Source organism: Labrus bergylta, chromosome 14 (genome assembly GCF_963930695.1).
Source record: "Labrus bergylta chromosome 14, fLabBer1.1, whole genome shotgun sequence".
NCBI classification, from domain to species: Eukaryota; Metazoa; Chordata; class Actinopteri; order Labriformes; family Labridae; genus Labrus; species Labrus bergylta.
In genome coordinates this window covers 13567857-13590533 of record NC_089208.1, presented here as the reverse complement: position 1 = coordinate 13590533, position 22677 = coordinate 13567857, and the positions used below count along the sequence as shown (strand labels likewise).

At 39.1% G+C, this 22677-nt stretch overlaps 2 protein-coding genes across 3 annotated transcripts in view; both read right to left on the bottom strand.

The window, feature by feature from the left end:
• Positions 1-99: 99 nt before the first annotated feature.
• Positions 100-18092, bottom strand: afap1l1b (actin filament associated protein 1-like 1b). Its single transcript, XM_020657049.3, has 19 exons — positions 17925-18092; positions 11848-11976; positions 9763-9843; positions 9557-9642; positions 9353-9470; positions 9143-9232; positions 8802-8998; positions 7881-8060; positions 7705-7797; positions 7001-7103; positions 5278-5433; positions 4551-4765; positions 3096-3241; positions 2896-2977; positions 2496-2610; positions 2136-2303; positions 1770-1936; positions 1191-1316; positions 100-976 (listed from the first exon to the last, which is right to left on the bottom strand). Exons 1-19 carry the CDS (start codon positions 17944-17946, stop codon positions 950-952), a joined length of 2301 nt encoding a protein of 766 aa, XP_020512705.1. The 5' UTR covers positions 17947-18092; the 3' UTR covers positions 100-949.
• Positions 18093-19612: 1520 nt separating this feature from the next.
• The window catches only part of LOC110001551 (actin-binding LIM protein 3), a 47897-nt gene continuing 44832 nt past the window's right edge, over positions 19613-22677 (bottom strand). Inside the window, exons 21-23 of one of the 2 annotated variants that reach the window (XM_065963226.1) lie at positions 22601-22608; positions 21751-21831; positions 19613-21279 (exon numbers count right to left, since the gene is read on the bottom strand). In XM_065963226.1, the coding sequence (XP_065819298.1) occupies positions 21166-21279; positions 21751-21831; positions 22601-22608 (203 nt within the window). In that variant the 3' untranslated portion in view covers positions 19613-21165. Of the gene's footprint in view, positions 21280-21750; positions 22609-22677 lie in introns of both variants that reach the window. The other variant, XR_010668699.1, reaches the window with a different exon arrangement.

Here is a 22677-nt window from a genome sequence, read left to right as displayed (position 1 = left end):
CTTTTATATTGAGAGGAAGAAGCTGACAGACTTGAAAAAATTGTCAATATGTTAAAAAAAGAAAGAATGACCCACAAAATGAGACAGTAACAAAACGCAAAGGTTTCTTCATAAAGTCATCTTTTACTCCAACATGGGTGTCAAGAACAGGGAGGAGGCAGATATTTATCCTAACATTATTCTGCTTACTCGGGTGCTTTGTCTAATTTCCAAGACATTAATATAATTACAAAATACAACAAGTTAAAGTGCAAAAGGCAAATATGAAAAATACACATAATGTTTCAAAACCAATAGTTTCACATTAGAATAATAAACATTTACTATTTGGTTTCAAGAAGTGTCATACTCAATATGTTTTCCTACTGTTTGAAATACATCCACCATATGTATGATATGCTCTCACTACTAAAGATAAGTTAATAAAAGTAATTTATTTCCTCTAGTTTCAATTTTCATTGTCAAATATCCTTAAAAAAGGGAATAAAATCAGTGAGTGAACATCAGAAATTCTGAGCTCACAGTCATAATGAACCTCTTCCTTTGCTTTGTATTTCTCTGAAAAATACACTTTTTTTTATTTCTGCAGCCCTGTGCAAAATGTAAACACACATGCAGACTTCATGTTCTTTGTGATCCACAATAATACTGTGTTGGTACATCAGTCAAATGTGTTGTATATATACACAACATAATATAGTGTTTAAGACAGCACCATGCAGCCTGTACTTGCAAATATTCCTCATTTTCTTTCATTGCAAGAGAGGGAAGATTGTGTTAGGGTTTGTCCTCCTTCCCCATTTCTCCTCCCCCTCCTCCATCTTCTCTTAATCACCTTCATCTTCTCAGTGCCCTTTATATTGATCTTCATCTGTTTCTTCTTTAAAACATCATCCAGTAACAGCTCAGTTTCTCCATTAATCCATCTGTGAATCCGTTTTTACACGGTTTAGGTCCCCTTCTTCGACTCCCACTCCTGTAAGTCATTTCACAACATAAAGTGAGAAAAATGTTGGTCCGTCCTCATCACACTCTCTCACACATATATCCACAAAAAACCCTGCACAAACTGTCTATGATCCTAAATATTTCATCCCAATGAAAGAGAATCTCTCAAGTTTTGCAAAGTTGACATTTCATCTTTTAAGGCTGTCGATATGAAAACCAACAGAGAGGCATGCACAGCTTACCTTTGCCTTCTGCATGACGGTCCCCTTTGAGGAGGCGTAAAGAGATGGAGGGCGTTTTCGAAGCTCAGACGCTGAGTTGACCGGTACAGTCTCATTGTATACCTTTTCTACCTTATTGCCCTGTGCCTGTAAAACACACACACACACACACACACACACAATAAAAAACTTTACCATCATTTAAATAATACTTGACTGTCCAAAAGCACCTCTCAAAATCATAAATGTGAAGTTGCTATGTAACCAGAAGAAACTCAGGGCACTGCCCACAGTTTAGAAACAATCTATCTACATTATTTGTTGTAAAAGAACACCTTGTTGTTTTTGTATGTGCTAGTAGACAGATGTTTTTAACTTTTGCACACATTGTAAACTTGCAGTCATTATGATGAGCTAGAATGCTTCATATTTAGCATTCAGGTGGAAGAAAAGGCAAATACATGTATATAGGAGATATACACATAAAACAAATGTTATCATTAGGATTTACCTTAAGTAAAGGAGGAGAGTGAAAGAGAGACATACATTGAAAAGTTTTTGTTAAAATATTATGCCTATAAAGTTGTGAATTTTCTCCACCTTGATGCTGATCTTGGTGTCAGTGGGCGGACCCAGTGCTCCTCGAGCCAATGACTTCTTTAGGTTTTCTTTGACCTCTGTCAGTCTGAGCTCCAGCTCCACCCTTTCCTCCTCTTTTTGTTTACACAGCAACTCCAGCTTGGCTAACCGCTGTTCAACACCATGACCTGGAAATACACACAGAGACGAACGCAGTTAGTGCTGCTACAAGGCTCGAGTCCAACATCACTGTGTGTGAATAAATATGTGTGTGTGTGTGTGTGTGTGTGTGTGTGTGTGTGTGTGTGTGTGTGTGTGTGTGTGTGTGTGTGTGTGTGTGTGTGTGTGTGCGTGTGTGCGTGTGTGTGTTCGTGCTTTTTCTCTGACCTGCATTGCTCTTCATCTCTTCCTTCACCTCCTTCTTCTCCCTGCGGAGTGAAATCAGAGCATTTCTGAGCTCCTCCTTCTGCTTCTCAAGCTCCTCTTTCTGGTTCAGGTAACGCCTGGCGTCCTCCTCTGCACGCGTCTTCCCGTACCGTGCATACTGATTCACATCTAACAGAACACACAGCACATGATGAATAAAAGAAGAGAAAACAGAAATGGAACTTTTTCTTTTCGCCGAAATCCTAATGTCATAATCAGGAGAAGACTGAGGCAAAAATCACTCAACTTTTAAGCAACATCTTCTAGCACATAATTTCCATGTAGTCAGGATAATAAATGATGATGTTAAAGAAAACTTACTGGAGGCGTGTCTTTTGACGGCAGCCTGTTGTTCAGTTTTTTCAGAGTCCCTACTTGAGAAGGAGGCATGACGTCTTATCTGTCCAGTTCTGCTCTCTGCATCACCTTCCCCTTCCTGCAGGAAACCAGATTAAAAGGGTAATATTTTAATGGTAAATTTCTTTCGATGCATTTTAATCCAAAACTGTACATGAAAAGGGTTAAATGTCTTTGTGTTTTGTGAAATAATGTGTGTTTTTCTCTTTTTTTTTTCTTTATTAAGTTGTGTTTTATGAAATGTTTTGTGTTTGGACCTTAAGGCCACCATACAGAAGTCAATCTTTGAGATCTGTCTGAAACTGAACATGTTACACAGCTCCATTGATATTATATTTGATCTCTAGTTTACTAGTTTCCTCACAGCAACACTTTCATAGACTTCATCATACATCCTGGAGTCTGTCGAGGCACTGCTGGACGAAGTAGCAGTGGTGGTGGCCCAACTGAGAGGAAAAAAACAGAGAGGCAGAGACGGATGTATTTCAGGATAAAAGCCACAATAAGAGACAGAGAAGTCCAAATAAGTTCACGCAGAAACACACACTGCAGGAAGTGACTCACAGGAAGGAGTTTCTGGCAGCATGTCGGATGTCAGTTATCGTGTCCACGTCAATGTAGTCATAGTGCAGCTCTTCAGGGAGAGTGGTGATGCCTGTCTCTGCAAACAACACACCCAGCCAGCGACCAAGATCCTCTGAGCCACTGGCCTGACACACACACACACACACACGCGCACACACGCGCACAAGGAAACACGAGCACAAAAACAGTTACTTTATTTCATCATACAGTAGGTGTGTCGCCCCAGTGCACACATGATCATTCTGTCTCACTTGTGTCCTAAATGCTTCAAAAAGAGTCATGAAACATACACTATATTACACTATTATTTTCACTATTGCATAAACATAGTTCCTTAGATTAGGGCCCTGTTTGTCAAAACTCTACACATGAACCCAAAAACATTTACACAAACTACAAAACATCCCACATTTCTTGCAAAGAAACAAGAACTACATTTAAAACTATATAAACTATTTTAAATATTATACTTTTGCTGCAAAACTTTACACACAAAAACAAAATAAGATGTTTCCACCACCAGCTGCACACAGCTGTGCTATATTGAAAACAATTAAACATTTTTTTTTCTAATGATATATGCTAAGCTACGGAAGAGGATTAGGGCCACACATTTAAAAAAAAAATAGAGTTCTGACTTTATTCTCAGAATTCTGGGTTTAAAGTCAGAATTCTGAGAATAAAGTCAGAACTCTATTATTTTTTTTTTTTTTATGTGTGGCCCTAATCCTCTTCCGTACTAAGCATATTCATTCATAGAATGTTGTAACTACAAACACAAATATGAAACAAATATGACAACACAAATTTGAACACAAAAAAGAAAGACAAAAACTAAATGCACTGGGCTAAAATATTCAGAACTGCAATTACCGTCAATCCTGTCTCTGATCTTTCGCCTCTTCTTCATCCTCCTCTTGCTAGAAAACCTCTTCCTCTAACTTTTTCGTCAAAATGGTCTTCCATTGTTGTGCACATTACAGATCAAGCCTGACCCCTTTCATGGTGTTTTAAGTTGTAGGATCCTTACGCCTTTGCTGTTGCTCTACTCAACAATGAAGAACAGCTGTTGTAGCGAATTCTGTAGTACATGGTCATTAACTAAATCAATGTATATCACGATATGTATCGTATCATGGCCTCTGTATTGTGATACGTATCGTATTGTGGGGTTGTCAGAAATACCCAGCTCTATTAGCAACACACACATGCTTTCAGTTTTGAATGATGTGTATCATCATAGTAAAGTGTGTTTAGTGTTTTGCAAAACACTGTATGTAGTGTTAATAAAATAGTGTGAGGCTGAGAGTGTGTGTGTTGTTGTGCAAATCTGGGCTGACATTTTGCTTGTCTGTCAAGTTTAAATAACTGTATAGTCAACTGCATAGTTCTCTTATTTCGTTGTTCGAGATCTTTGATACCAAAATGAAGTACCTCCAAAGATGCAAGTTCGCTGCCTCCCTGCAGAATGCAGAAGGAGAAAGGATGTTTGGGGCCGAGGCTGCCGGTCACCACCTCTGCACCTTTGAGTGGCACCACAACAACTGGAGGCCGCTGGTCCCCGGGGTCCTTCAGCAGGCACAAGCTCCCACCACGCACTACGCACCATCGCTCCTTCCAGGAGCCACTCAGACACACACTGAGGTAGCCTGAGTAGAGAGAGAGAGAGAGAGAGCGAGAGAGAGAGAGAGAGACAGAGAGAGGAGGATTGTTGAAGTAATCATAGATGGCAGACATGTTTAGTGCAGTCAGTTAAAGCTGAACTCTAATCACTCCAGCACGATGTTGGCGAAGTTAAGCTTTAAATTATATTTTTTTCCCTTCAAGTTATTCAATATTATAAAAAATTAACTTTCTACACTGAAAGACGTATGTTTGTTCTTTACAATCAAAGTTCAGTGTCATTGATCTGCACATTACTTTAGTTTGTATGATGTAAAGTCTGCTGAATTGTAACAAGAGGTCCTGTTTGTTCAATCTGTTCTTTCAGAGCATTCATAAAGTTTGTGCGCATTTGAACAATTCAAACGAGCTCATTCTGAATTGTTAAGTATGTAATTAATTTAACAGGATGGTGTTGTTTATGAGACAGTTCTTAGACATTCATATAAAAGTTCAACTGAAATAACCAAATAGCTTTCATATCAATTTGTGTCCTCACCACAGCGTGGGTTGTCATGATGGTTGGAAGACGAGGGAGGCTCTCCGGGTAAAGGAGGTTTCTTTTTGGAGAAAGTGATGATCCGATTGATTTTCTTCCCTGCAGCTCGGCTCATCGACCCCGTCAGTTCAGAGAAAGCTCCTCGTTTCCCCCTGTCTGAGATCAAACATATCCTAGTCAGAGGGAGCTGGGGCTGAAAATGGGGTCAGAGTGTCATGAAGCACTTATCTTTAAACCACTTAAATTGTGCTGCAATACTGAAGGCACCCTTCCCTTATGCAGTCCTACAGCTCACTGATTTTACAGTGACCCAGTCATGAGATCTGGTACTATAGCTCGAGATGTTGAGACTCCAGAGCAGAGAGAGTTTACCCATTAGTGCCCTACAAATACACAACATGCTGGGGTACTTCCTTTGTTGACTCTGAGAAATCTAGCAGACAGGATAATACAGGTATCAAGTTTAAATATAAAACATAAAATGGAGGAAGACAAAGACCAGCAGATCCTTACAAGAGTATAAGACCAAGCATTCAAAAGAGATAACGTTGCTGTTTCTGTGTTACATAAATTGTGTCAATAATACTTCCTAATTAATGACGTAAATGTTTAAAGAATACATTAAAAACAAAATCACTTGAAAACACTGGAAGACAAATATTCATGTTATATTTAATTTTTTTTTTAAATCCTTATTTTTCAACCGATCCCTTGAGTGTTCATACTGCATGTACCAGGTGCTGTAGCGTTCAGTCCAGCCTACTTCCTATGATGTCAGAGAGACACAATCGCAGGAAAAAGACAGGAAGGATGTCATATCTGTTTGAGCCTCACTTCCTGACTCTCTCTCGTTCTCTTTCTCTCATGTCTCTTAAGGTTCAGAGTCGCTCAGTCAGTAAACAAACTGTAACAACACAAACAACACGTCTGTGTTTGACCTATATTGTGACACAACATCACTTTAACCTTGAATTAGTGGATTATAGAGCGGAGAGTGTGTGATATGTTTGTGCGTACTTGTGCGTGTGTGTCCTAGTGGGGCCTTGATGTAAATATCCTGAGAGTGAGGACTGTTTGTAAAGGGAGAACTTTTTAGCTTATTAGAACATTTGATTATTTTGTTATGCTTGATTGAGGCCAAATCCGTTAATTTAAGCACTCTCCAAATACGCTCTAAATATGAGGGTAAAGGAGATGTAAGTGAAGGTAGTAATGTGCTAACTAAATGTTTGTCTCCCATCGCTAAAGGCAACATGGATTACTGTAAAAAAAAATGTTAACTCACCTGGAACATTTAATTCTCTTCCAGTGTTTATGAGTGATTTTGTTTTTATGTATTTTTTTTTTTTAAATGTTTACTCCATTTATTTGGGAGTATTGTTGACATTAAGTATGTAACACAAAATGTCTTTAATGTTTATACTTTTAATCTTGTGAGGTTTTGCTCCTGCCAAGCACTGTAAATCTAAAAAGGCATAATTGGCTTAACTGCAATTATAAGACTCAGGTTACATTTAGTTTCTGTTGGAAACAATCGCACCTAAACACACAATGATGTAAAATCTCACTTTGCCAACTTAATCTACAATAGAATTTTGCATTCTAGAACAGATTATTCTAAATGTAAAAAAAAAGAAGTCTCAGCTGATTTCAGTGTTTAAGTGTAAATGTATACACTCATTCAAGGTGTTTTACTTATTGTTACTTTTTATGGTTAACCTACTGAGTGAGTCAGTGGAGTCCCGCCCTGGTCCCTGTGCAGTGAACTGGTTTTCTGCTGTTGGCCCGCTGTCTGAGTCCGACGCCTGCCTTTCACAGTGCAGAATCTGTTAACATAGTAGAAACATATATAACTTGTCTTTACTTTTTGTAAAGAATAAAAGAGGTATGTTGCAAAAAACGTTATCCGTCATTGGATGTCCCAAAAACATGCCAGCTTAAATGACACAGGTGTTTCTTAAAACAAATGTTTTCATCACTGTCCTTCCAAGTTTATAACTGCCATGTCACCGCTCATTCAGCTTGTTGCCGAAAAAACTTTGTAGAGTGTTTGAAGCTCTTTGAAAAACTGCCAGCTCAGCGACTGCAATAATGTAACCACACAGTGCTTACAACTCGAAGCCAAGGGAACAGTTGTGTCATGCATGGGCTGAAAGGGGTGATGTCAGCGACTTATATAGCCATTTAAAAACTAGAGTATGGATTCAGAAAGAAACTCAATGCATGACAAAAATGACCTTAACAGTACAGTAAAGCTCTCACTAAAAGAGGGGACCCGCCGAAATAAAGATTGTGACTAGTTTGTGGACAATTTCATGACTAACACAAAGCTAAAGATAAACGCAAAGAAAACACAGTTGATGAACATGTCAGTGAAAAACATTAAGACACATGCACACACACACTAACACACACACACACACACACCTTGTCAAGCTCCAACTTCCTCTGTATAATCGGAGAGGTGGACCCCTCCAGTCCATCAGTGTAGCTACTTTGGCTGCTGACATCTTGCACCACCTGGTTACAAAGAAAGAAAATGGTCCGTGTCCCCTCTCTTGTACATCCAGCTCCAGCTGTCTCATATTTTGAATAAATGGTACCTTGAGCCATCGCTGGGCCTGCTCTTTACTCTGAACCGCCAGGACCAGAGCTTCACCCCCAGGCAACGAGAAGCGTAACTCGTGTCTCTTTTTCCGCCCCTCCTTCGGGACGTAGATGACATTGCACAGACTCAGCGGGAGCTCTGTTTGAGGAGTGCTCTCTTTGATGCTCTTGTAGCACTGTAAAAGAGAGATATGGACAAATGGACCAAGTATCATTTGATGTTTCTTTACTCTGGCACTAAAATGTTACCTTTGAAATGTTTCGAGCAAATTTTTTTTTTTTGGATCCATCCCTGAAACTAAAATCAAAGCTTTATCATTTTTTCAGGATTTTTTCTCCTGATGGTGTAAGGTGAACAAAGATTTCTTAAGCTTGACACAGGTACACTTTAAAATACTGAAAGAGCTTCCCTGTTTTTGAGATTTAGCAACAGATGAAAGTAACTGTGTGTAATCTGACCAATGATCAGAGCAAGTTTATCTAACAATATAAGATAACTTCTCATTTATGACTTAAGAATGTTCTACAACAGGAGAACAAATTCCCAGTACAATCATAATAACGCATTATTTTTCTTCCTTCATTTTTTTAATAAATTAGTTTAATATTCTTTCTCTCTTTTCATTCCTGAGATGTTATGTTATATGTTTAATTCATTTCTGTTTTTTTTTTATCTTTCTCATGTCATGCAGTCCCAATGTACTCTGATTGTATTGATTAATTGCCTGAACAAATTTTCTACCCAAAACATTGTGGAAGTAGAGATCCATTCAGAATCCTTTACCCTGATGCACCAAATTAAGGCTTATTTTGGAAGTAAGTCATTTTATTTTTAAATGTATTTAGCTAAATTAACACCATATATCTTATCTTTTGAATAAAAGTTTTAATATTTATCCATAAGTAGTTCTATTTACCTGCAGTTTATTGTCTCGGACAACAACTAGCTGTTTAGCCCACTGGCCAAAGCGTTTCTTTCGTAACAGAAAGGCACAGATGCGACAGTCTCTAACTGGCACATCTGAGCTCTCCTCCCTCTGGTCCCGCCCTTTGGCCTCATCGTCCTCTTCTTCATAAGACTCGTAGGAGCTGCTCAGAGCATCAGAGTCATTGTCTGATAACGGAAATAACATAAAAGAAATGATTAATTTACTAACATACAACATGTTCAGGTATTCTATCATATTTGCAATCAGAACATTCCTCCATTTAGATCCTTCATTAGCATGATTTTATACAAGAGGGGGTATTGACTCACAGGAGTTTTTTGGAGGTCCATTAATCTGGGTGAGGGGATAGTTATTGTCTGCATCTTCATAGTAGGCATCCTCCACAGAGTTTCTGGATGCTACACGAGGAGAGCAGATTAATCCAGTTTAGAAAATACACTAGAGAAAAAGAGCCTTCTTAGTGGTTAAAATTACTATAAGTAAAAAAAAAAAAAAAACGCTACAGAAATGTACAGAACTGTTCATGTTGGTGGTAAAATACTGAGGTGTGGATCCAGGATCGAGAGGAACAGCCTCTTCATAGTAGTCATCAGGGAGGGGGGTGGTCGGCAGTGGAGGGGGCGTGTCTGTCGGAGTCTGAGGTGGGAAAGTTTTTAGAAGTTATTGTTTCAAGGAAGAAAAAAGGCAAGTAGTCCAGCATGTAGATACTGTAAACAACTTACAGATTTATTCAGATGGGTCTCCTCCTCTTCCTCTTTGTCCTCTTTCTGCTCCACAGGAGATGCACTGAGCATGTGCAAATCACAGTCTGGAGGAAGATTATCATAAAGTACAATATATTTGATTAAATTATATTTTGTGGATATGCTCATTCTAAATATGAAAATGAGAATGAGAGTTTTTTTGTGCTTTAAAAAGGTCTAGTCACCAAAATCCTCAAACAGAGACTCGACAAAACTGGTCCCGTTGCCATAGAGACAGCTGTTCATGTAGACGTCTGATCCATTGACTGTGGAAAGGATAAAGTAGGGGTTAGAAATTGGATCAAAGCAAGGGTTAGGATTGTGTTCTTTACTGAGATCAGGAGAGTAAGGATTACTTGAGTGAACAGAGAAGCAGCAAACAGCCCAAGTGAGATCTCTGTGAGTATCAGTACTTAAGAGACAAATAAATCGTGTGGAGATGTCAGTCGGACAGCGAGAGAGTGCAGACTGGAGCCTTTAAATCTTTGTACCAGAAGAACAAAGATAACTGAAGTCACGAAGTGCGTGTGAAAGTTTTCCTAACCCACATAGATTTCTGAAAGTGTGTTAGACACAGTGTAGAAAAAAAGAGACTAAAGTTTTTGGATATAAAAAGCTGAATTGATGTGGAATATATTTTTGTGATGTGTCAAACTCTAAAGCGCGAGTCTGGGAGGGACTACATGAGTCCATTCAAAGACTTGTGAAGACATGTTTACATGTTTACTTTCTTTGACCTCCTCTCATCGTCCTCTTCAGACTTAACGTTTAATTATCCTCTTACCTCAATCCCTTTAACCTCACTGGCATCCTGCTTTCTCCCAGATAAACAAGGAGCCACTTTGAAGTACTGGCAGTGTAGTGCAGTCTCAGTGCAGTGCACTTGGCTCATGACAGCATTGTTGCCAATAGCAGAAAAAAGATGCTCTGTCCCTGTCTAAGTAAACACTGTTATTGCAAACTCAAATTGTTGGATCAGAGAAGTTTTGGCTGAACTGCAGAAAGTGTCACATAGAATAAATGTGAAGCAGCTGAAAAATCATTCTCTCAAATCCTGTGAAACCAATCAAAGTCACCATCTTATTTCATTCTAATTTTATGTTAAATGTTTGACTTTTGACGTGTTTTGTTTTTCTTTAAATATATACTGAACTGTTTGTGTCAAACCTACCACAGCTTTAAATGAGCTGCTGTTCGAGGGCAGACTCAATTCAGGCTCATTGTGATGATAATGAAGAGTAGACATTTTTAATAACATTGCCCTGGTGGGATTAATGAAGTATATCTTCTTCTTAATGATTAAGATAGCTAGACTTGTGTATCAGCCAATTATAAAGGAACCAATCACATGACCCAGAACTGTACCAAAAATAAACATTACATCATTCTACTGCTGTCGGCCCATACTAAAAAGCCTCTATGGCAACACCTGTTTAAACTTTAGCCTTGAACAGTACACATGTTCGTTTGACAGTTAAATATTACCAAACTGTTGACTTTTGGTACTGCTGACTTATGTTAAGATGTCTGTTACCCAACATTATTGTTTGTTTTAATGTTATTATTTATCTAAAATCATTAGTCATAGCTTCTCTTAACAATAGGTTCTGGTGATAGTCCAAAAAAATAAGATCTGTATGGACCATAGTCTGGTATCTTATTTTCTGGGGTAAGTATTCAAACGTCTTTAAAAAGTTGTGCTTTGGACTTAATGCAGTTGACAAACAAATCTGTTTTTTTGTTCCTGTAGAAGAATGAAACAGCAGGAATGCAAAATGTGCAAGAGCACAGAAATGTCAGTTTAATGTATTTATTGTATTCTATTTAGCCTTTATTTAAAGGCTTTATATGCGATTTTTCACACATAAATATAATAGAAATCAAGTATATCCTCTGAAAATAACAATGGGTTACAACCTACAATGGGTGTAACATCTGTGTCCCACTGTCTGTGATGCTTTCAGAGTTTTCCGAGTCATATTTTCAGTTTGTTTACATCGCCGGGACGGCCGGCTGACTCCTCCCCCTTACGAATAAAAGTTGTTTAATTGAGGGACTCGAGAATTGAGATGGGGAAAAAAAAACTCTATTCCAATGGACATCTGGTCCAACAGTCAGCAGCGAATCACAAAGTTACAGACAGAGACTGAGTTTATGTTTTTGGAAGGTTTGGAAAACACTGTACTTCCTTAATTCAGTCAGAAAATAAAAAAAGACCCCAGGTATTTATTTTCACTACTGTCTGCTATATCTGACACTTCAGTCTTTACCTGACAGCTGCAGTGAGTCCAGGATGTTACGTATGGAGGCCATCTTTTCAGAAGTGGCAGGACTGACCGTCTCGTGGTCCAGCATCTTCAGCAGAGAGCCCAGCTCGTTCACAAGTCGCTCCATCACGACTGAAAAACACAACAAATACAAAAGACTAAATTATCTGCACTTGCAGGGTGAGAAATCATCCTTTGGCGAAGTCTTCTGAATATGAGAGCAGCCCATTCTGCAGTCTTAACATGATGAAAATTCTTATGCTGTTACACTAAATGCATCAAATGTCAATTTAACACACACATGCCATACACAGCCACACAGACGTGTGCCAGCAATCATGCAGTCAGTTTGGAACTTAGCTTACCGCCTGTTGCAACAGCTGACATGGAGGAGATCTTTTACACACTAACATATCATTCATAAAGTCTACCTCAGAGCCAGCCTTCTGAGCACTGTGAGTTTCCCGAGTGGTCTCTTGTTCCTACACCACAACTCGTCAATTTGTTATTGCAGTTTGGACATTTTAAACTTAAACAAATAATTGTTTTCATGTTCAACACTGACATCCTGTGTGTCTATACGTGTGTCTCTGTGTGCATTTTGTTGACCTTGACATTGTCTAAAAAGCCCTGCCACACTGTCATACATCCTGCGGGCTCAGAAATGACAAAGAGCAAGGGGGGGGAGTCAAGAGTAAAGTAAAGAGGAAAGTCTGAAGTTCCACTAGAGATAGAAAAGTATACGAGTACACACTACAGTAGTCATTCAGTTGCTGGTTCATTCATGAGGGACGTCTCAGAGACAGACAGTGAGGCATTGGTTCAGGTCTTTAGTGTAGTTGACTTAATTAGATCCAGAGTACAGAGATAATTCATTTCAGTTCACTGGAAACTTTTACTGTCCAACTACAGCCACAATGCTCTTTTTCCACGCTGACATTCAAAGATTATTTTAGGAAAACCTTTAACCTTTTTCACTCTCTGAAATAAAATGTAATATTCATAGTGTTTTGTTTTGTCTTTTTTATCCAGAGTACAGAAAAGTTTGAGCGGACGTTCAAGGACACTTCCGTGGGGATGTTTGAACCCATAAATTTGGGTTTTCTAAAAACAACTGTGTGGTCCGCTGAAAATGCAATCAACCTTCTGCACACATTTGGACACCAGGCCTTCCTATGATCTAAATAAAGAATCATTTTATGGAGTCACTTTTTCCACAATGTGCAACAGAGAGCAGCAGTGAGTGATGTAACAATATGTTAATTAGTTGACAACATTTCAATTAACCACCACCTACCTCAAAAAGCCCATTATTGTCTTAATTAATGAGTTTCATGATTCTGTATTTTGAGCTCATTAAATGTGAATATTTTATGGTTTCTTTACTCCTCTTGGAAACACTCACGTCTTTTATGATTTCTGACATTTTACAGACCAGACATTTTAGTGATTTATGGACAAATCAAAAGAGTCCTTGATAATGAAAATGTTTGAGTGGCAGCCCTACTGATAGACATTGGATGTATTAATCTGTGGTGCCAAGTCGAGTCACATGTCAAAAATGTATGCTTAAACAACAAAATAATAATAATAGTTTATTTATAAGCGCTTTTAAAAGACACTTTACAATAGTTAGAAACAGAGAGAACAGCACAGTAAGGACAGACTAACAGACATTGCAACATTACACACAAATCATAAAGATAACAACAATAAAGGTGAAACTACAGAAAACAGAAAATACATCACAATCATACATTTAAAAAAAAAAAAACAAAGTTTCTCTGGGAAGCCATTACATGTAGATGCCTATGGAACAATAACTTACATGCAAATAATTGGTAGAAGAATTGGAACAAGGGTTAAGTTAAAATAAGATCAAAACAGTCTGGGTTTCTGACACACATAGAATGAACAAAGAGAGAAAAAAGCCCTCTGCCCCCCCAACATCTCCCCCAAGTCCCACAATACTCTATTGTCTCTACAAGGGCCAAATTTAGACGATCACAATGCTCCGCAAGACCAGAGCAAACAATACAATGTCAGAAAGTCCAACATAAACAAAACAGGAACTAACACACACACACACAGCAAAAGAGAGGCGTGGTGCTCCGCAGCTGCATCGGCTCAATCCACGGGCATTCTGGGTTAAAAGATATTTCTCCAGCAGCTGAGTGTGTGTGTGTGTGTGTGTGTGTGAGTGTGTATATATGTGTGTGTGTGTATGTAGTATTTCTCAGCCAGCAGCTGTGATTTCCTGTCTTAGCTGCTGACAGAAGCTTTCCTCCACTCCTTCCTGATCTCGACTCTGTCCTCCATCGTTCTGAAATCTCACCTTCTCTGCTCCCACTTTTTCTTCCTGCTCTTTTCCTCTTCCATCTGTTTTTGTTCTCACCACCGATTGATGAAGATGTTAAGAAGCTTCTCAGCGGATAGTTGCTCAAGTTGAAGACCTATTGTGAGTCACTTTTCCAAGAAATGTTTCAACATATGCTATAAAAAATAAAACACTCTAATCAATGTCTGTGTAAACTGAGCTTAAAGTGGGATGATGGCGTTTCTGATGTGGCCTTTGGTCTATATTCTGCTTGTTGCAGTCGAACTTTACACAGACAGTCAAGGCCGTCCATTAGTTTTCTCTCTCTCTCTTGAAGTCTGTGTACATCTATCTCTCTCTATCACTTTCTCTCTCTCTCTCCTTCTCTCTCAGGGGGCACCCGAGGGTTCAGAGGCTGAGAATCAGCTGTTCTAGAGGCTTGTGGTCTGCCGCACCACAGAGGGATCTTTGTACACCCCCCATTCCACACAAACACAGGCGCACCAATACACACATGCATGATGCACACACACGGCACAGATTTCTTCTTGCAATCCTTTTTCTCCCTGAATTATTTATTTGTCTGTTACACAGAGACATTGTCCTATAAAAAAAGAAGAAAAATACAGCCCAAAAGCATGACAGAAAAGAATCTGTGAGCTTTTACATACATTTTTGTGTGCAGACGGCCTTCCAGTATGAAGCGGTCAGTCATGGGACCTTGAAGCATGCGATTCTCATTGGAACTGATTTAGTTTGGTTGCAGCAAAGAACAAAACAACCTCGCTGCTGCTGTTTATCTCACCACATTATATTTAAGGGTGACAGAGAAATCATACTTTTATCCTCCTAACCTGAGGCTTTCACTCCCATCCATTACACGTCCAACCTATCAATCACATCAATCCTAGGCTAACCTCCTCCCTGTTTCGCCTCTCAAATCTTCACTTTACTACTGCAAACCTTTCAAAAATATGTGACGGCACTCAATTTCCTTGGTTGTCTAGTCTGTGTCCCCTGTAGTAGGTGAATATCGGAGCAGGAAACCTGATGCAAACATATGCTTTCTTTTCAGGAGACTTTTCAAGCCTCCAAAGTGTCTGAAGCTGATATTTTGCATCCTTCAAGTTCCTGCCTCCCCCACCATCCCAGAGGTTGATCCCACATTCTCCCTTCCACTCCTTTCTTTCTCTCCACTCCCTTGTCTGTCTGCCTCCCTCTATCCCTTCTCAAGACACCCATCCACTTCAGGCCGAGGTCACAGGTCAAGTCTTGGCGGCCCCAGCAGCTCCCTCTAAAACAAAAGTCTTCTTCACAGATCCAGCATCCTGCAATTCATAATTTCATGACAACAGTAGATTGGTGTCACTGCTCGCCCCGGGTTACCATTCAGTCAGACACTTTAAAAAAGTCCCCTCCAGAGCCAAAGTGGAGATCTTTAAAAAGAAACAGCTGGAGGAGAAGAGTCGTTAATTCTCTCTTTTTCACATTCTTTCAGTATCTTATCACTTTCCCCAGATAGGCTGGTAAATAGTGTGGAGACACAGGGAACAGACACTGTGGCACAGAAGGAGTTTAATCTAACAGCCAGACTGTTGTGATGTAGCTCACCAGGTAAGAGGCCATTTGAACACAGTTGTGACAGTGGGAATAACTTGCACGTTGCAATTAGCTAGACTTTATTCTTTGATGTATGCTTTAGTAAGGGGAATGTAATTGAAGTAATGTTAAACATTTCTTTATGATATTTTTAAAGCACTCATTTAGAAGGTAAAACAGGCTAATTCAGCTTATTTTAGCAAAGGCATTGGAAACTGGGGAAAATAACCTATAGCTTGGCTCAGTGTAAAAGTTGGCATAATTCCTAAAGCTCTATGTGAACATGCTCGATTTCCTTTCTCTTATGTGTCAAAACTGTTTTTTTTGTGCTAAGCTAGCTAACATGTTGCTATCAATAGCCTGATATTTAAAAAGCTTTCATCATGTCTGTAATAAAAGGTTTGCTAAAGCTTGAGTAGGTATTGTTGGATGTATTGCAATGATTGTAGATGGTGTTCATTATATTAAGACCCCCATCTGGACAAAACATGATGTGTGTGTGTGTGTGTGTGTGTGTGTGTGTGTGTGTGTGTGTGTGTGTGTAATGTTTCTTCTAAGTGTTGTTCATCCCCAATTGAACTTAGTTATCAGAACACGTGTAGCACAGACCTGCTGCTCCGACATTTCTAGCATAAAGTTTAGAAGATTTGAAGCCCGACTCACTTTAACTTTAAACTTCACAGAAACTAAATCAGTGAAAATGACTTTGTGGAGGCAAAGCCATTTCCCTTTTCAACTAAAATAACTGAAGAGTTCTGGACATCCTGACAGGGAGAGGATGGAAAGAGGGGGCAGGGTGGAGGATCACTGGATGAGGAGGAGGAAAAGGGAAAAGGAAGTGTGTGAGAGAACCATGGTCGAGGTCAAGGCTCGTGGCAGTGGTTAAACAGACGACTTATGTTCCAGTGTGGGTGTTCAAAATGCAATCAGGAATGGACGTACAAACTCTACCAAAGAATGTATGAAAACTTTGCCCCTGTTGTTCTACCATTCTAACACTTCTCAACATTTTAATGTTAACACATGTCTCCTTCTGTTTGTTGTGGTAGGTGAGATTTTGGTCCTAAATGCTTAATTGAAATTGTCTTGTTTTTTCCACAAGGGTATTTTCTTATCAAGTGCACAGCTGTAGATGTGGAAACAATACATCTCAGAATGGCTTACTAATAATGGTTTACACATTGTCAAACTATCACACATTTATTTATTTTTTTAAATGGAAATCAGCTTGGACACTGGTCTGATACGACTGTAGGTCAAAAGTTATTTACACGATTTAGCAATTCTCAAAGGTTTGGTGAAATATGTCAGAATGTTGTTTCTAAAATAAGCACAAGTGACTTCTTAAGTTACACCTTTCTATGTTTTCTTTTTCAGGAACTGACACAATTGTTGTGTGTGAATTGTTACCGAGCCAAAAAAATAAAGGGCCAATCAGATCAATTAGCCTACTTGAAGGAAAAACAACGTGAAGGATTATTTGAAGGAGAAGTTCTGATGATTTCCTCTGACTTGTTGTATCCTTTTGAATAGTCATCTTCGTTTCTCAGATATTTGAAAGCCTCATCACCTGGTGTCTCATAATGCAGCTTCCTGTTTGCAGCCCTGCAGCCTGAAGGCTCTGAAACAGAGCGGCCATTGAGCTGCGGCCACCGCAGCTTCACTTCCAGCGGCGCTGCTTCCAACAAGGCACTTCCCTGTTGGTATCAAATTGCATCACTCTACCTGTGTGACGACACCGCCTTCATCCACACACACACACACACACACACACACACACACACACACATTCACACAGCACACCACCCGGCGTGTAGGTGTATGACATCACTACCGATAGGCTTCTTCTGCCGTAAACCAGGAGCAGGGTACGAGAGCCGTGCTCGGTTTCCTCAGACAAAACATCTGGGACATACTTTCACGTTTTTTTCATGAGAAATAAATGAAATTAAGAAGAAGGTCTGCTTACACGTTGAACCGTTACCCAAGTTTATGACGAGAACAAATACAAAAAAAAATTGTGCAGGATAAACCCCAACGCGTTTCTGTCCTTTTAAAAGGTTATTACTTCTAATGTGTGTTTTTTCCTAAAGTTACTCCAGTCAGTGAAGTTACTGCGAGTCAAGACAAAACATTTGATATCAAAGGAGAGACTGTTACTCACCACTTTGGCGTATGGAGTTCATGTCGTTTCAGGTTAGAAACACGCTGCTTGTTTCAGAAGTTAGTCCTTTAGTTAGTTGTTTCATTCAATGGTTGATAAAGACGTGTTCGCCACAGACACCGCGGAGCTCTCCCAGCCTCCGCGCGGCTGAGTGAGTCAGTGGCCGCTACAGTTTTGTAGTTTGACTCGCAGCCGCTGGTTCATCATCTCTGAGCTCCACTGGGTCCTAGTGCTACACCACAGATGTCCTCTAAATCTGTGGTTTTCAACTAGGCTAATAGGTACTACTCCCTCATCTTTGTCAGAGATTTTCTCATCCTTTCTTTTTAACTTAACAGGCGAAAGAAATATAACAAGTTAGCCCTGTGAGTGTAGGCCAGGAGTGGGCAGCATGCGGCCCCCATCAACCCTCAACGTGGCCCTCAGGTCACGTTCCAATTAATTGGAAAAATGAAGAAAACATGACAAAACCTGCCGTGAAATCATGAAAACCAGAAATATGTCCATAATAATATTTGATCACTGGTATATGTTGAGTTAAATTTGAGACATAGTCGACTGTAATCGTTTTTTGTATGCTACAATTTGGCCCCCTGGCAGTGAGAATTAAATGAATGTGGCCCTTGCTGTGAACGAAGTTGCCCATCCCTGTTGTAGGCTATAGTAAAGCTAAATGTTTCATCAGGTTAGGCTATGCATTACGATACTATCCTAACTTTCTCAACACTTTCACATACATTTTAGCTTAGGCCTATACTTCAATCCTCAACATGTTTTGTTTCCCATCCCCAATGGTGTAAAATAATGTTTTACACAGTTTATTCATTAGTTTAAGATTTCCATTTTAATCCATTTGTTTTAAGCTAACTATAGAAACCATTAGTTTAAGTTAAAAACATGTTGTTGTTTTTTTTTTACTTTTTACTCCTCATCTAGGCTACTAGCCTATGTTTAGCACATTTATTCAACAAAGTATCCCACACTTAATTGTAATTAATTCCACATTTGAGCCATTATTTTAAAGAAACTTTTACAATAGGCCTGTATTATTCAGATTTGGCTCACTCAGTCATAAGCCTAAATGTTGCTTTAGTTTACCATTTCTACAAGTTATCTAGTTTTGACCGTTTATACTGTAGTTCAATTTATTAATTGACCATACATCTACAATTTTTTCTATGCCTTGACGTTTTAATTTTACTGTCCTGTGTCTTTGTCCAATTGTACTGTCTACATGTTTTCCAATGGTTTTTATGCTACAAATGGCAATAAACTGAACTGAACTGAACTGAACTGTCCATCCATCAGTTTGCCCATCTTTCGAAATGTTGAGCCGTTTTTTAAATAATTAATGACATTCTGTTAAACACGTGTGGTGAGGGGGTCAAGGTTAGACAGAAGTACAAGCTGGAAACATCTGGGCTTCAATTCATGTATATATATATTTTTGAATATGTTATTACAAGTCCTGTATGTTGGTTAATTCATTTGTCCGTTCTGCTCTTACTTCTTAAGAAAATAGTAAGTAGTAGTAGTTGAAGCTCAGTAATACTCTAACCAGGTTGCTGTTGGTCTGGTGAAAGCTAACATGAAAGAAGTCGATGATGGATTTCTAGTGAATTACTTAATAAAACATTTGAGTAACACATTTCTGGACATCTTTGGAAGACTTATTATCATCATCAATCCCAGCTATCATCATGAGTTGCACTCTTTAATGATATGAACAAGGACAATACAAAATAAACAGTGATGCCTGAATCATTTATTCAGGAGATGTCTTGGCTGACATGGGCTTGCATACTATAAATGTTTTAAATTAAGACCTGTAAAGACATACACACCTGGTGGTACCAGTTTTCGCAGCAGCAGGAAACAATATTCCATCTTGTACATTCAGGTAAAAAACACGACTAGTTAAATCCCTTCAAGCCCAGACTCGTGCTGTTTCCTTATAGATGTTGAACACTTTCCTTTAGAAACAAGTCAACTCTTGATTAACATATCGGAGGGAGTTCTTTACAAAGTTTCTTTTACATTGGCTTTGTCGTCCATTCTTCACACATTCCTTCCCTTTTAGCTTCCTTTTCTCTATTCCCTTTTTTTCTTTAAATCTCCCTCATTCCTGTCTTAACCTAATCGTTCTTTTGAGGGTTTATGAATACAAATCCATTAAAACCCTCTATCTTAAATTTGCTGTAATTACGCACAGACACACACAGTTCCATTTTGCATAAACATAATCCAGCACCTTCATGAGTGCAGCTGAAGGTATAAATTAACAAAACTATGATTTCATTAAAGGGACAAGGGAAACACAAATATTGTAAAGTGTTCAAACCTCATTTCTAAACTTAACTATAACATTTCTGTGTTTAGAGCCATGACTAATTGTATTTCAAAGACCACTTCAGTGACCTTACATTCAGCCCAGATCATAAAGAAGAACCAAAAACACTGATATGGCTCCAGAAAAACTGACATTACAATCAAACACATGCCTGTATTACAAAAGAAAAACTTTTTTGTAATTCAAAACTTTGAATTTTAGAATCAATACATTATAAAACACTGTATGTATGTCATGTCCAAACCCCTAATGTTGAGGACCCCACAGTTGTCCACACAGCTTGGGTTATTTTTGTCATCAGCAACATATCAGTCGGTCTTTCAGGCAGCAAAGATGCTTTCCAAATCAACCTCTGTCACTTGGGGCATAAATTGGTGTTTGACTCATTGTAGCAGACCATCAATCTGGTACCAAGTCCTTCAGCTAACACTCCACCTGCTCTGCTAATGCTCCTGCAAACACAATGCCATCTGCTGGTTGGAGATGGAGAATCAGCCAACTACTCCCTCTCCTCATCAATCCTTGTTCTGTTCCAGCTCCAGTATTCTTCATCTGCTCTCTTAAGAAGTCTAACTTATCCCCTCTCAGTTCTCCTTGCTCTTAAGTCAGACGTTTTTCCGTCTAGCCTGTTGGCTCTCTCCTTACATATTGCTATGGGGTCCAAGTATGCATAAGTTAAAGCTTCTTAAGTTAAGGATGCCAACAGTTCCACTCTTTTCAACCCAAAGGAGGAAAAACCTTTACTTAAGCCAGTTCCTCAGAGACAGAAAGTCAATCTTGGGTCATCAGGCTTTTTTGGAGGCTTCTTTTCAGAGAGCAATGCTGGCTGGAAGCATAGACTGCTGGAAGTGGACTTGCATTGGGTAAAGCACCTCTTTTGACTTAAGTTTTTCAGAAGAGTCGAACCTGTTTCTTCAGTTCGTTCTTCTTCCACTGAGCAAGATGATCAAAGGCAGCCATGGACATGCCAAAAACTCTGCAGAACTCCTCTGGTGAGAGATGACGCTGGGGAGACAGAGAGCAATTTAAGAGCCCGAGAGCCAGTGATTGCTACTAGCTACATGAGTGTACTAAAACAAGAAAAAGTGTCAAATGAAGTCAACAAATCACTGCCTGCCTCAGAAACATAATGAATAAAACGTTTTTTAGCTATGCTGCTAGCCTGGCGTTGTATGTCTACCTGTAAGGGATGCACAAATTAAAATATGTCAACTGTTAAATGTGTTTTAAAGATCTTCTCAGTAGGTGGTCATGGTCCCCAGAGACTTTGGAGAACTATTTACAAAGCTACCAGTTTTAGCTATACTATAAAGAGAGCTAAGTGGACATTTTTCAGCATGCTAACACAATGATATCTAAGTTGGTAGATATTGTAAATACATTTTGAATGGTGAAACAAAACATTGCAACCTTAAGAGCCACAACACTTTTCTGTGTTTCTTTATTACACTATGGGCTTTAGGGCTATCAGTTTACCTCCAGTCTGGCTCGGTCGACATCACTTGGGAGACGCTGCTTCTTTCTGATTGACACAATTAGAGCCTCATATGGGTAGATCTAACACACACACAAACAACAACAACTCAGACATGTTCCCTCAGAAACTATAAATCAGGCAGATTCAGATTCTCTTCCAAGTGTGTGTCACAGATTATGTCTTTAACATTGTTTACTAAAAGGTTCAGTTGCCTAATATGGCTGATAAGGTGACGGAAATGCTGAAGTTCCTTTGTCACCCTCAAGTGGCCAAAATAGCATTAACACCATTACCACGGCAATGGCTAAGGCTAAGATTGCAGCTTACAGTAGCTGCTTATACATTTCTTAGAACCCATAAAAAGATGGGTTGTGAGGGATGTATAACAACATTTCTGGGATTGCTACAAACACAGCTTGACTTAATGGATTTGACTCTTTGATGTAAAGTTACATATAAAATGGGAGAAAGAAAGATATGAAGGCGTATAAGAAATACATCAGTAGTACAGCATTAAATGGGGCGTTATAACTTTGCCCTTTAAATAACTCAGACTACTGTATAATATAAACATTTTCCCATAAGGTTTTTCTACCCAGAAGGGATTGGTCTCGTCGCCCTCAATTTCACAAACAGTGTGCCCTCTGTGTCTGTTTGGTTCTTACACTTTGCTGTCAATGCAATGAGTCAGACAGATTCACAACTTTCACTGAAAGCTGTGGGTGTTATTGAGTGATATGAATTCACCATTCAATAGGAACTTGAAACAGGCAACACATCATCATAATCTATAATCCATTCATCCAGACCTTTTAGCCTTGGCTCAGTAACAGCTCTCTGGTATCTTACCTTGTATTCTGAAAGAAAAGGAGAAAGTACAGAATCAGATATGTTAACTGTTACATTTGATGTCATCTGTGTTCTGT

Excerpts from the sequence above, each read along its gene's own strand:
- afap1l1b (XM_020657049.3), bottom strand. The coding sequence starts at position 17,946 with ATGAACTCCATACGCCAAAGTG. Across the intron at positions 9,471-9,556 it reads AGACCCATCTGAATAAATCT|ACTCCGACAGACACGCCCCC; the intron begins GTAAGTTGTTTA and ends TTCCCACCTCAG. Across the intron at positions 7,104-7,704 it reads GGAAGTTGGAGCTTGACAAG|ATTCTGCACTGTGAAAGGCA; the intron begins GTGTGTGTGTGT and ends CTATGTTAACAG.